The sequence below is a fragment of the Miniopterus schreibersii genome (genome assembly GCF_964146895.1).
Source record: "Miniopterus schreibersii genome assembly, chromosome: 3".
NCBI lineage: Eukaryota > Metazoa > Chordata > Mammalia > Chiroptera > Miniopteridae > Miniopterus > Miniopterus schreibersii.
The window spans coordinates 28,417,170-28,430,033 of NC_138103.1; the positions used below are offsets into that span (position 1 = coordinate 28,417,170).

At 45.6% G+C, this 12,864-nt stretch overlaps 1 protein-coding gene across 1 annotated transcript in view; it reads right to left on the reverse strand.

The window, feature by feature from the left end:
• FKBP6 (FKBP prolyl isomerase family member 6 (inactive)) overlaps positions 1-7,204 on the reverse strand; it is a 30,877-nt gene extending 23,673 nt beyond the window's left edge. Inside the window, exons 1-3 of the mRNA XM_081132565.1 lie at positions 7,063-7,204; positions 6,057-6,259; positions 4,702-4,821 (exon numbers count right to left, since the gene is read on the reverse strand). Of these exons, the coding sequence (XP_080988691.1) occupies positions 4,702-4,821; positions 6,057-6,259; positions 7,063-7,126 (387 nt within the window). The 5' untranslated portion in view covers positions 7,127-7,204. The remainder of the gene's footprint in view (positions 1-4,701; positions 4,822-6,056; positions 6,260-7,062) is intronic.
• Between the last annotated feature and the right edge of the window lie 5,660 nt (positions 7,205-12,864).

The following is a 12,864-nucleotide window of genomic DNA, read 5'->3' on the forward strand; positions in this document are numbered from 1 at the left end:
GGAGGAGGAGCCTCTAGTGTTTACCTACTCCAGTGGTGTTATTATGCTCACCGTGACTGATTTTGAGCTTGCAAAAATTCCTGAAAATTTTACAGTTGGCTCTTGTGAGCTCCAGCACACCACTACCTACGTGCTACTCACCATTGTTTCTTCTCCAAATAATACTTTTATCAACTCACTCCCCCCCAGTGGTTCCCTTCCACCCTCTTCCTCATCTAGACACATCTATACATATTAAGCATCTTCCTGAATCTGATTACCTTGTCCCTATTTCCCTGTTATTCTTCAAATGTAGCCTGTGTTTTAGACTAGGTGTCTACCAACTGCCCCCGAAAAGGCTCTGTTCACTTCTATACCTTTGCTCATTCTTTTCTCCTGTCCAGACTTAATTTTCCCCCCTGTATTTCTCTGCCATTTCATCCCTCTGGCTCAGCTAAAGTGCCATTTCCTCTAAGAAGCCAATACCAGATGTTCTAGCCTACAAAAATCTTCCTCTTCTCTGAAAAGTTACAGTACTAGGTACTACAGCTAGATTAAAATTCTTTGAGAGCAAAAACCCTGCCTCATACATCTGTGTGTCCCACACAAGGCTGAGTAAAAAGCTGGAAACACAGTGGTGCTCAATAAATATCGATCTGCTGCTCTAAAGACTAAAGACACTTCTAATAGGAACAGGTATGCAAAGCTTCTGGCTGAGTGAAGATGACTTCACACACATCGTCTATTCTCCTGCCTTAAGTACTAGAAAGGCATAGTCCAACAGGAATGAAGAACAGAAAGAGGATCAGTGACAAACCCAATGTGTCAAGAGTGGATGGCAGTGTTGTGACTGACTTGGCAGAGAGGAGTGCCAATATACAAGGGGCTGGTCTGCAGCTCAGAGCCCCGGGAAAGCCCAGGGAACTGGCAGAAGTAGGAATCAGGGCCACCAGAGCATAGAAGTGAGGCTGGATAAAGGAGGACATGTTGAACATTCCCTGTCTCTGTGGGTCCAGATGCCCTTCCCACTACCTCAGGAATTAGGAGTGTCTATTTTCTAGAGAAATGGAACACAAGAGGCTCTCAGTGCAGGGACAACATACAGAGCAGAGGGCAGGAAGAAGGTATACTGGTAACAGGAGTATTAGAGGACAATCTCAATAATAACCAGTGAGACCTTCTGTTCTGTTTTGCTGTTCAGCTCCCAGGACACTGGTAGTTAGGCATTTACCCTGGGCAGGAGATGGAGAACTGAATATGCTCAGAGGAAACGCCTGCACACTGTTATGTGGGAGTCTATCTTATCACAGTGCAATCTGCCCCACCAAGTACTTAAAGTTTCCAATTAGTTTTCTTTAAATTTTATTTTTGTTTAAAATATTACAGATGTCCCTTTTTCTCCCCAATGACCCGTTCCACCCTGTCCCATCCCTCTGCCCAGTCCCTCTCCCCACCACTGTTCATGTCCTTGGGTTGTGCTTATATGCATATAAATTCTTTAGTTACTCTCTCCCCCTCCACCCATCCAGCCTCCTCCATCCCTCTGACATTCGTCAGTCTCATCTATGTTTCCATGTCATTGAATCTATTCTGTTCATCAGTTTATTAAGTTCTTTAGAAGCCTCTTTCAAATCTAATGGACAGCCAAAGATCAGCAAACATTTGGGGAAAGTCTTTGTGGAAGAGGGGGCCTCCTGTCTCCCTGGAGCTGTTCCCCTTTCTTCCACAGTAATCAAATTTTTTGCTGGGAACATGTACAACCAGAATATGGATATTTGCTAGCCTTCCTTATGGCCAGAATAGGTCCTCAAAAACATGATTCAGTACAAGTGTCATAGGTACATGCCTTCAGCCCTCTTTTCCCTCCTACTGCCTAGAACTTAGAGGCCACCATCATGGACCACAAGGCCCCAGAGTCCCACCCTAGAAATGGGCAGACAGTGGTATGGAAGAAGCTGGGTACCTGGGTACATTGTGGAGCATAGCTACCAAGAAGCCCTGGTTTGCACACCTCAAGCCTTTCGTGTAAGTAAGAAATATCTATCTTTAGGTCACTTATTATGAATCTCTGTGACTTATAGCCAAACCTAATGCAAATGGACACAGTCTCCAATGGACAGAAAGCCCACCAAACATAAAAAGAACTGAGGTTTTAAGAAAAACTCAAATGCAAAGAGAAGATGAACAGAGAAGAAAACTTAAAAATTATAATCAATAGTCTAAACAGATGAAAAGATAATGTATGCATGAAACAGGAACAGATGCTGAAAAAATGAAGCAGAACAAAGAGCTCTTGGAAGGTAAACAAATGAAAAACTTATTAGATGGCAAATAAAGTCAAAGAAGGCTCGCAGACAGTGGAATAAAAAAGAGAAAAGATGGAAATTGGGAGAAAGAAAATAAAAAAGGAAACCTAAAAACTCAATCCAGGAGGTCTGATAATCAACAAGAAGTTCCAGAAAAAGAGAAGACAGAAACAAGAGTAAATTATCAAAGCAAGAGCACAAGAGTTTCCCAGAGCTGAAGACAACTTTCCTGAATAAAATGATACATCAAGAGCTCAATATAACAAATTTAAAAGTACAAAACACCCGCACACACAGGCATATCACTGTAGAATGTAAAAACACCACAGAAAAAAAGATCCTTACGTCTCTACAAGAAAACAAATTGGTCACATATAAAGAAATAGGAACCTAACTGGTATCAGACCTCTTAATAACAATTCTAAAAGCTGGAACAATATTCTTCAAACTCAGGAATGATGACTTGAACTCTGCATCCTAGAATTCTATACTCAGTTATGCTACTGTTAAGTGTAAACTAAGTATAAAGTATAAGACTGTTTTTAGACATGCAAAGATGTGCTCTATCAAAACAAAGGAGTAAACTGAGAAAAACAACAGGAAATCCGCAAAACCACCACAGGGCAGTCCTGGGACAAGAGCTGTTTATGCAGCAGTCCCAGGGAGCTGCAGTCTGACTTGAAGTTCCAGTGGGGATGTCCTGAGAAAACGTGGAACTGTTAGCTGATGAGAGGCATGATCACATGGGAAGTAGAGTTGAGAGAGGCCTTCTACTGCCGGGAGGCCGTTCAGGAACAGTGATAGGCATAGAGAAAACTAGGCAAAAAAGAGGCAATTCAAGGGGCACAAGGGGGCTGCTGCACAAAAAGCATAGTGAAGAGCTGGGCTCAGCAGGCACAATATTATATAGCCTCACTAATGTAAGATTGAATACTGATTTTTAAAATTATGACAATACTGGGAAAGCAGAAGTGAGAACTAAAGCCTCACCTTCTGTAATGAGGAACCATTATCAGAAAAAGCAACTAAAGCATGTTATTTATAAATTCAGAATATCAGAAAAACAGCAGATATAATTAAAAAGTGACTGCCTCAGGGGATCAGAACCAGGAAATAAGTGATGGAAGGAGTGGTCTGTTTTTCATGAGAAAAAATATTTTCAAGTGAGTAGGCTCTCAAGAAACTTTACAAATAGTATCTGTGATTCAACCTAACCATGAGCCAAAATCTGTACTACCCAAGTTTAAGAACCTAATTTTGTCAGCATGCCAAAAGACAGGCACATGCATGCTCTCCTCTTTTCTCTCTCTGAAGCACATTCATATAAGCCAAATGTGGCAGATACTGTTAGCTGCTTACCCAATATCTATTCCCCTCCTCTTCTCCTAACACTTCCATTCCATTCAAAGCAGCATTGCACTAATTTAAAGAGTATACTCCCCACCTTACTATGGAGCTAAGGATTGTCCATTTAATATGGCCAATGAAATATAAAAGGAAGTAATATACGAACACACCAGACTTCTCTCCCCTCTCTTCTTTCTGCCCAGAAAATCATGTGATGCTACAAGTTGAATGACCATCTTGGGGGGCAAAAACAAGGACATATTCAAGGGTAGCTGAGCAAAGACAGAAGGAACCTGGATCCCTGGTGGCTTCATGGAACTGCTATACAGCCTTGGACTGCCTCTCTTTTTATGTGAGTAAAAATTAAATACCTAGTTTACTTAAAAAAGTTTTTCAGGATTTTGTTGCTTGCAGCTGAGTGCGAATTCTGAGTGATTTAGGCTCAGTATATGAGATGTAAAGTCAGACTACCCATAGACTCTAAACTCTGTCCTGTTTGTGTCTAGAACTTAAGGCACAGAGTCTGATACACAGAAAGTGCTCATAATATTTATTGAATGAGTTACAAAACACAGTGAATTCCTGTCAGCATAACCTACACAAGAAGCCAAATCACAATCAAAAGCTTGGTGAGAAGAGAGTCACCTCAGAGAGTTAAGATGAATCTCTATTGTCAGACAGGAAATGAAGACCACAAACTTTATAGAGGGAGGGGTGGAAAAATCAGTTGGTAGAGGACCTAATACTAAAATGAGAATTTAAAAACTTTTTACTAAAATACATCTACACATGCATACACACATGTAAGTACAAAAATAAGTGTATAGCTCAATAAATTTTCACAACCGGAACACGCCTATGTAATCAGCATCCAGTACCAGACACAGAACATCAGACTCCCCCCAAATACCTTGTCCCCTCTCCCAGCTATCTGGTATGAGGAGGTTCAATGAAATTTAATGAGATTTTTCTTAATGGCTGCATATAAAGAGTAGGGAAAGAAACAAGGTCTACGTCTTTTAAAAAAGGAATTTTTCAGGGTCTAAACACACTTCTTAAGTATTCTTACCCGTTTATATCTCACTTTGGCATCATAGAAACGATTTTGGCGGAAAAGGTAGTTGCCAAACTCCCGTTCAGTAGCTGCCACTTTTAGGACCTTCTGAAGTGGAAATTGCTCTTGTTGCTCCTGAGGACCAAAGACAAGGACACCCAGCAAGAAAACTGAAAGCCACGATGTGAGTGGAATTCCACCTCTTCCGTTTTCCTCCTTCAGATTATGAACTTCTGTTTATTGCTGTATGTGTGTCAAGCATTGGGCTAGGTGCCTCTACAGAGGTCATCTGTGTAAATCCCCACAGAAGCATGGCAGTTCAGTATTATCACTGCCCCCACTTTACAGCTACAGCCAAAAGGATATCTACTTCTGTAGTCCTCCCAGAGATGTTCCCTAAAGCAGCAGTTTTCATGGAATGAGAAACTGATGGAACTTGTCAAGCACAGAAATAAGGACCATTTATCAACCAAAATTTAACAGGTCTGGGTCTGCCCAGGGCCCTACTGGTCTTGATGGCCACAATGTGCTACCCTGGGAATATGTCAAAATCACCCATAGAGCCTCTTTTTAAACACAGATGTCCTGTCCTCCGACCCCAGAGATTCTAAATCAGTACACCAGAGGTGGGACCCAGACATCTGCAAGAACTTCTGTTTTGTGTAAAGATGAAAAACGGCAGGATCCCTCACTTGGGGTACTGACAATTTAGCTGGGGAGAAATCAGATACAGATGTAAACTGGGGTTGACATCTAAGGTCACATATACAGTCAGTGTGAGACAGAATGACAAAGTGTGCATATGGCTACTAATGAGAGTAGAAGCCCTATCTCTATAGGAAAGGTTAAGTAAAGGCAACAAAGAAATAGCAACACTTAAATTATGAGAACAGAGGCTATATGTCCCACTTTGCCTGGGATTATCCCAGTTTATACCTGATAGGTCCTGGAAGCCTACCCAGTTAGTAGTCCCTTTCATTCTCAAGTGTCCTGGGTTGGAAAAATCATATGGTCACCCTACTTATGAGCTACCAATGCTTGGCTTGCTGGAAACCAAACTTAATGTTGAGAAGCAAATGTTCACTGTCTTGCAGAGAGAAGTAAGCAAAGGACGACTGAAGGATCAGCTCAAACTGCTGATCCATAACAAACCCACGACTTGACCTTGGCCTAGCACAGTTACCCACACACAAGAGCCAACATTAAGTCTGACAGTACTAGGAAGTCAGGGAACACCACCTCCACCACCACATGGAAACCTCAGGGGTGGAACCTGGGCCAGAGGAGCATCACAGGGCATTACAATTATCCCCAAACCCAAACCCAAACCTCTCTCTACGAAGTGCTGACATTTGTGCTCCAGAACTTACGGCTGTCAGGGCACAAAACTTGTCTGATTCAGCAGAATCCAGGAAGTCAATTAGCTCAATCTCAAACAGGACAGTGGCTTTTGGGGGAATCAAGGGTGGGCAGCCCAGTGTTCCATAGGCATAGGTCGGTTTGAACAGAAACCTGGCCAGCTCTCCCCTCCGCATGCTCAGAAGGCCCAGCTCCATGCCCCAAAGTGTAATATCTGGAAGAAGGGACAAAGAACTTGGTTGAAGCTTGCCCAGTATCCTGTTCCAATGCTATCAATTTCTTCCCTCCTTATGTCTAAATCTCTCTAGGCAATCTTCCAAGCCTTCTGCACTGTGACTCCAACTCACTTTTCAGCGTTATTTCCCACTACTTCCACCATTCCAACTCTAACTTCTTTAGGCTCTGCAGCATTCTAGCCTCTACATCTTAGTTCACACAGTTCTTTCTTCCTGCAACATCTTCCTCCTCACCTCATGCCCAGTTTTTGCTCTGACTGAAATCTTATTCAAACTTCAGGGCTGTTTTCAAATGCCCCCTCTTCCATGATGCCGTCCCTGATCTTTCCAGCTGGGATTAACAGCACCTTTGATTAGGTACTCCTGCAACACTACTTATGCCTCCCAGGAACTTATCAGATTCTACCAGGTTTAGTTGTCTGAATGTGGGTCCATCTCCACCACCACACTGGCTGAGATGTTCTAATCACCTGGGTACATCCTCTCTTTTCACCATGCATTGGGGGTAGTAAGCATTCAACAGATGTTTACTTAATAAACAAACAAACAAAACACAATGCCCAATGGTTAAGTCAGGATGCAGATAACCTTGCCAGGTAGAACATTTCCCTAAATACCTAGGTTTCAAGGGGAAACATAGAACTGTTTTTGTTTAGCAAAACTCAGCCTCAGAAAAACTGACTCAAAGAATCTGTGCCCTAGACAGTTTTCCAGTCCCAAGTCATTGTCCCTCATCCACTCCCCCGAACAACTTCTTTTCCAATTCACAATGTCAACTTACCCACTCCAAGCTTCATGAGTCGAGGAGTTTTCCTAAAGCAATTAGAATCAAAAGGCTTGTCCATGTGCTCCAGGTATCCAGAATATTTCACTAGGCCAGAGGAAACAGACACAGAAAAGTGGACCAATACCCTCACCTCTATAACCTCACGTCTCTTTACTTATCACACAAAAACAATTGAGTTAGATGCCCTTCAACTGCCCCGCACCCTGATAGGAACAAACCTTTGCTTAACATTTGGATGCCTGCCCTTTGGCTCTGAGGTTCTGAAACTTGGCTGGTGGGCCTTGGAGTGTCCCTTGTTCATAGTGGTGTCATGCAAAGGGGACATGGGGTTCCCTCGCTTTCCCTTAAAAATTCGAATTCTAACAAAGTATGTTCTACCCAATAAAAATGCTACCATTTTGAAAATGTAGCCTTCCCTCCCCCCAAAGTAAAGTGCCACGAAATCGCCAGTCCTCTCGCATCGCCAGCTTCTCGAGGGCAGATGGCACCGGGACCGCAGGCCATACCTAGCACCGACGCATCCGGTGTCACCAGCTCACCAGCACCCTCTCGGATGACGTCCTTCAGCACGCCCTGGTCCCCGGAAATGTCCTGCATCCACTGACTTAATCTCTGGTACGGAGACTTTCGGGGAATGAAACACAGACTTCAGAGACCTCAGACTGACTCCGACTCCGGCGCCCGGGCCCCTGACTCGCCAGTGCGGGGCCCTCACCTGGCCGGGGGCGCCATCCCCTCGCTTGACTCCCGGACTCCGGGTGCTCCCCACCATGTCCACGCGGACAAGCCCAGGCGCCCTCCCCGTGCCGCCGACTCCAGGAAATTCCCGAAGGGTACAACCAGCCGCCCCGTGATACCCTGCAGTCCGCTCCTGACCCGCGCATTCGGTGCAGGGGCCTCGAGGATGAGCTCATGGCTTCGCCCCAACGGCCGCCAACGGCTCTGGCGAGGGAGGGCGTGGCCGGACACGTGACAGGGGCACGCGGAGCTCGGCGCAGCACGTGGGGGGCACGTGCGGGGGGGGGGCACTCAGTGGGTCACGCGGCCCCAACGCAAGGCTGCGGAACCGGCCTCCTGCTGGAGGGGTTATTTCCACCTTCCTTCTTTGTTATTTGCTTTTCCGAGAAATTTAGGCCAGGATAGGGCTTTAGAGTCAAACTGCCCAGCTCCTGGGAAGACAAGGTGATGTCCCTCACTTTTCCATCAGCAAATCCACAAAATCTGCTGCACCTGGATCCCCTCCCCTCTTGCCTGCTCCCTGGGTCCTTGTGCTCTTGTCTTCTCAAGGACTTTAGGTACCCCCCCTCTCCTGCACCAATCTTGCCTCAAATATTGGGTCATTTCCTTTTACTTACGTGTCCGAAAACCTCCTACCATAAAAGAAAGGAGCCTCCTTTTGTCCCACATCGCCCTCCTGCTACAGGTGGCCCCACTGCTACTCTTCACAGAAAAACTTCTCAAAAGAGCTGCTGCAAAGGCTTTTTCACCTACTCTGCCTCCACTTCCTCACCTCTATCTTCTGTTCAACTCGCTTCAAGATAACCACTTTTCCCTGCTCTGTGCCACAGAGACTGCTCTTGTCAAATCCATCAGACACCCCTTGTCCTCAGAGTACTGGACTCTGGTCAGCATTTGATGAAGTTGACCTCTCTGACCTTTAAACACTCTTTTCTCTTGGCATCTATATTCATTTTCTATCACTGTCATCATAGATTGCCGCAAAGCTAGCTGTTTAAAGCAACACCTATTTAGTCTCTCACAGCTCTGTAGGTTGGAAGTCTGACATCAGTTTCACTGGGCCCAAATCAAGGCATCAGCCTGACCGGAGGCTTTGGGGAAGAATTCACTTCAAAGCTCATTCAGGTTGTTGGCAAATCCAGATCCTTGAAGCTCTAAGCCTGAGGTCCCCATATCCTACCTGGCTGTCAGCCAGGAGCCACCCTTATTTAGCTCGTAGCGCAAGGGTGAGGAACCTTTTTTCTGTCAAGGTCCATTTGGATATTTATAATATCATTCTTGGGCCATACGAAATTATCAACTTAAAAATTAGCTATGAAAAAAGCGCCTAGATTTATTGAATTTCGAGTACCTCCTGTGGTTGCCTTGGCAGGCCGTATAGGGCCTTAGGGCCAGATGTTGCCCACTCCTGTCCTGTCATAGAGGCTTCTCTCCCATCCTTGCACATGGGCCCCAACATCTCAGAGTCAGCAATAGTGTACTGAATATTTCTCATGTTTGGGATCCTCTTGCTTCCTTTTCTGTAGCATCTCTCTGACTCCAGTCAAAGAAAGTTCTCTACTGTTAAGGGGTCATGTGATTAAATTGGACCCACCTGGATACTTCAGGTCTATGACCATGATTACATCTTCAAAGTCCCTTTTGCCATGTAAGGTAACATTTTCACAGAGTCTGGGAATTAGGGCATGGATCTCTTTGGGTGGGCGGCATTCTGCCTCCCACAGCTTCCTAGTTGCCACACTCTCCTGATGTTCCTCTTACCTCTCTGCTGTCCCTTCTCAGTCATCCTCCACTTCCGGACCTCTAAAAGTTAGCAACTTCAGGTCTGTCCTTGGACCCCTGCCCTTCTCTATTGTCAACCCCTGAGAGATCCCAACTATTCCCACAGGTTTAAATATATGATATAAACAGGTGGTATATACTCGGCTAGCCTAGGGCCTCCCAAGTGCCAGAGCTCCAGGTACCTGTGTCCAATTGTCTTTTTCAGTGGTTCTCAAAGAGTAGTCAGTCCCCAAAGCAGCAGCATCAGTGCTTGTAACAAATGCAAATTCTTGGGCCCATCCATGTACCCTGAATCAGAAATTCTGTGGCCAGAGCCTAGAAATCTGTGTTTTGACAAGCCCTCTAGGTGATTCTGTTGTTTGCTGAAACCTGCAGACCATTTGGGCTACTCAGCTCCTCCACCTGGATGTGCTGGGGCTTCAGACTCTGAATCCCCCTTGTACTTTATGTCATTCATCATTCTTCTCTGTATCAGTCATTCAGCTTCACCATCCATCCACCCAAGTGCTCACGCTACTGTGACCCATTATCTACACAGCAGCCAGAATGATATTTTAAAAATATAAATGAGATGATATTCCCTTGCCTTAAAGCCCTCCAATAGCTCTCGCTGCTCTTGAAATGAAATCCAAACCTTTGCCCTAGTCTACACAGCCCTCCTTGCCAACCTCTCTGGCCTCATCTTCTGATGTTTCCTCTCCCTTTCTATGCTCCAGCTACCCAGGTCTCCTCTCTAGTGCTTCCCAGTCTCAGGGACTTTGCACTTGCTGACCCATTGCCTGGTCTACCCTCCTGAATCCTTTCAGGTGGCTGGCTTCTGTGTATCCTTCAAGTCTCAGCTCAACCATCCCTCCTCAAAGACATTGCCCTGCACCTTGCTCAGGTGCACCTCATACAGTCTGTCGCCCATCCTCCTTTCTCACCACACTGTTTACTTCCTGCATAGCATTTAACACTATTATATGAACTTGTTTATTTATGACCTTACACCCCATACATCAGAAACTCCAAAAGGACAGGAAACTTATCTGTCTTGTTCTTTAGTATATTCCTAATACCCAGCTCAATGCTTGACACATTGCAGGTTCTCAATAAATATTTATTGAATTAACAAATAAAACTAGTTTTCTATCTGTCTATGTCAGACTTTAGTCTTGCTTAACACTGGGGTGGAGACCAACCCTGCTGGCAGATGTGGGTGCTTAGGCCTGTGGGAGTTGTGGCCTGCTGTTCTAGAACCCTTCCTTCCTCCCTCCCTCCCCTCCCCTCCCCTCCCCTCCCCTCCCCTCCCCGCCCCTCCCCTCCCCTCCCCTCCCCTCCCCTCCCCTCCCCTCCCCTCCCCCCTCCCCTCCCCCCTCCCCTCCCCCCTCCCCCCTCCCCCCTCCCCCCTCCCCCCTCCCCCCTCCCCCCTCCCCCCTCCCTCCCTCCCTCCCTCCCTTCCTTCCTTCCTTCCTTCCTTCCTTCCTTCCTTCCTTCCTTCCTTCCTTCCTTCCTTCCTTTTTTTTCAAATAAGTTGGTTTACTTCCAGGTGGTATAGAATTCAGGATAGAACAAAGACTGAAGAACACACTTTGGCAGAATTCTGGGCTGGGTTTACTCTGACCTACAGCTAATGGCTAAGTGAGAAGAACTAAAGAAATGAGCCACTGCATGATTATGATTATGATTATTATTTACAAAAGTTAATTCTTAAATATACCAGAGGGTCCAAGACAACACTTCATTCTAGGCCTAGGTGGCAACAGATGGTATGACAGGGAATCCAGATCTTAAAACAGGAATGGAATTAGGCATCAGCATTGCCTCAGGCACGTGGAACGGCTCGCTTTTTGCCAGATTTGTTACTTCCACCTGCGGCCAGAGGGCCCTCCCCCACGGCCTTCGCTTTTAGTTCCTCCAGTTTCTCCTGCTCCTCTGTGCTTTTGCTCGAATGCCATATCTTCTTCGGCCGCCTCCCTGGCCTGCTTGGGCCGCTTCAGGGGCTGCTTCTTGCCACCTTCGAGACCAGAAATGGTGCCCACTGCCCCTTCCCCAGACCCTGCCACCAGAAGCTTGAGAGCTCCTCTTTCTTAACACTCCTGGAGAGCCTCTCCATCCTGTCCTTTCCCATCAATAATTGCCCACCACACCCCTGGGATACGTATAGTACCTTATACCGGAATATCATATCCAGCATACATAGTATATTATTAACTGTATAACAAACTGTCATTGAACTTCTAAACCTTTTGAAAGACTTCATATAAAAAAGTTCTTAACTCAATAATATTGAATAAAGAAGTTAGACGCAAGAGAGTATATACTATGATTCTGTTAATTTGAAATTCAAAACCAGACCGCGTTAATCTGCAATGATATGAGCCATGAGAGTGTTTATTCTTGTTAGACGTTCTGACTAGGGGCAGCATGAGGGAGGCTTCTAGGTACTGGAAATGTTCTGTATCTTGATCTTCAGAGTGAGTATATATAAAGTGTGCATTAAGTTTGTGGTTAAGATTTGTGCACTTTTTAGAAGATATACCCCAATAAAATCTAAATAAATAAATAAAACTGATGAACAAAATAGATCCAGGGACATAGAAGCATGGAACAGATTGAGGGATTGAGTGGGGGAGTGGGTGGGGAGAGATTAATCAAAGAACTTGTATGTCTATAAGCACAACCCATGGACACAGACATTGGTATGGGGAAGGCCTGGGGGTGGGGTGGAAGTGGGATGGAGGGGATGGGGGGGGGGCAGGGACATTTGTAAAACTTTCAACAATTACGATAAATTTTTAAAAATAAATAAAAATATCTTTCAAAAAGAAAGATTCAGAAAGATTGTGTTGAAGCACAAGTCTGTTTCCATTTGGGGTCTGTAAGGTGTGAATGGGTACCCAGTCTCTCTGTCCCACCCCTTCCCCCTTGCCTAGCTAAAGCAAGCGCCTGAATGTTACAGTTATCAGAGCCGGTCCAGCAGAGGCTGCCTCCCCAGTCCCGTGATGTGGCCCAGTTTCCACCTGATTCTGGGTGACCTTGAGGACATGGGGGTGTTGCTGGGAAAGGGGAGGAGGAAAGGGGCAGTAACTAAGTGGTGAAGCAGGCAACCAGCTACAATCCCCAGGTCTCTGCTCCTGCTATTCCATCCTGGTGAGAAGAGGCCAAGCCAGTCGGATCAGGGATGCTGATTTGAGGTCCCGGTGTGAGGCTCAGAGGATCCTGAGAAGCCAGGTAGTTCCACATGGGTGCTCCTCCATTCTCAGAGCCAATCAGTCTTCAAAGGGGAATGGGGCA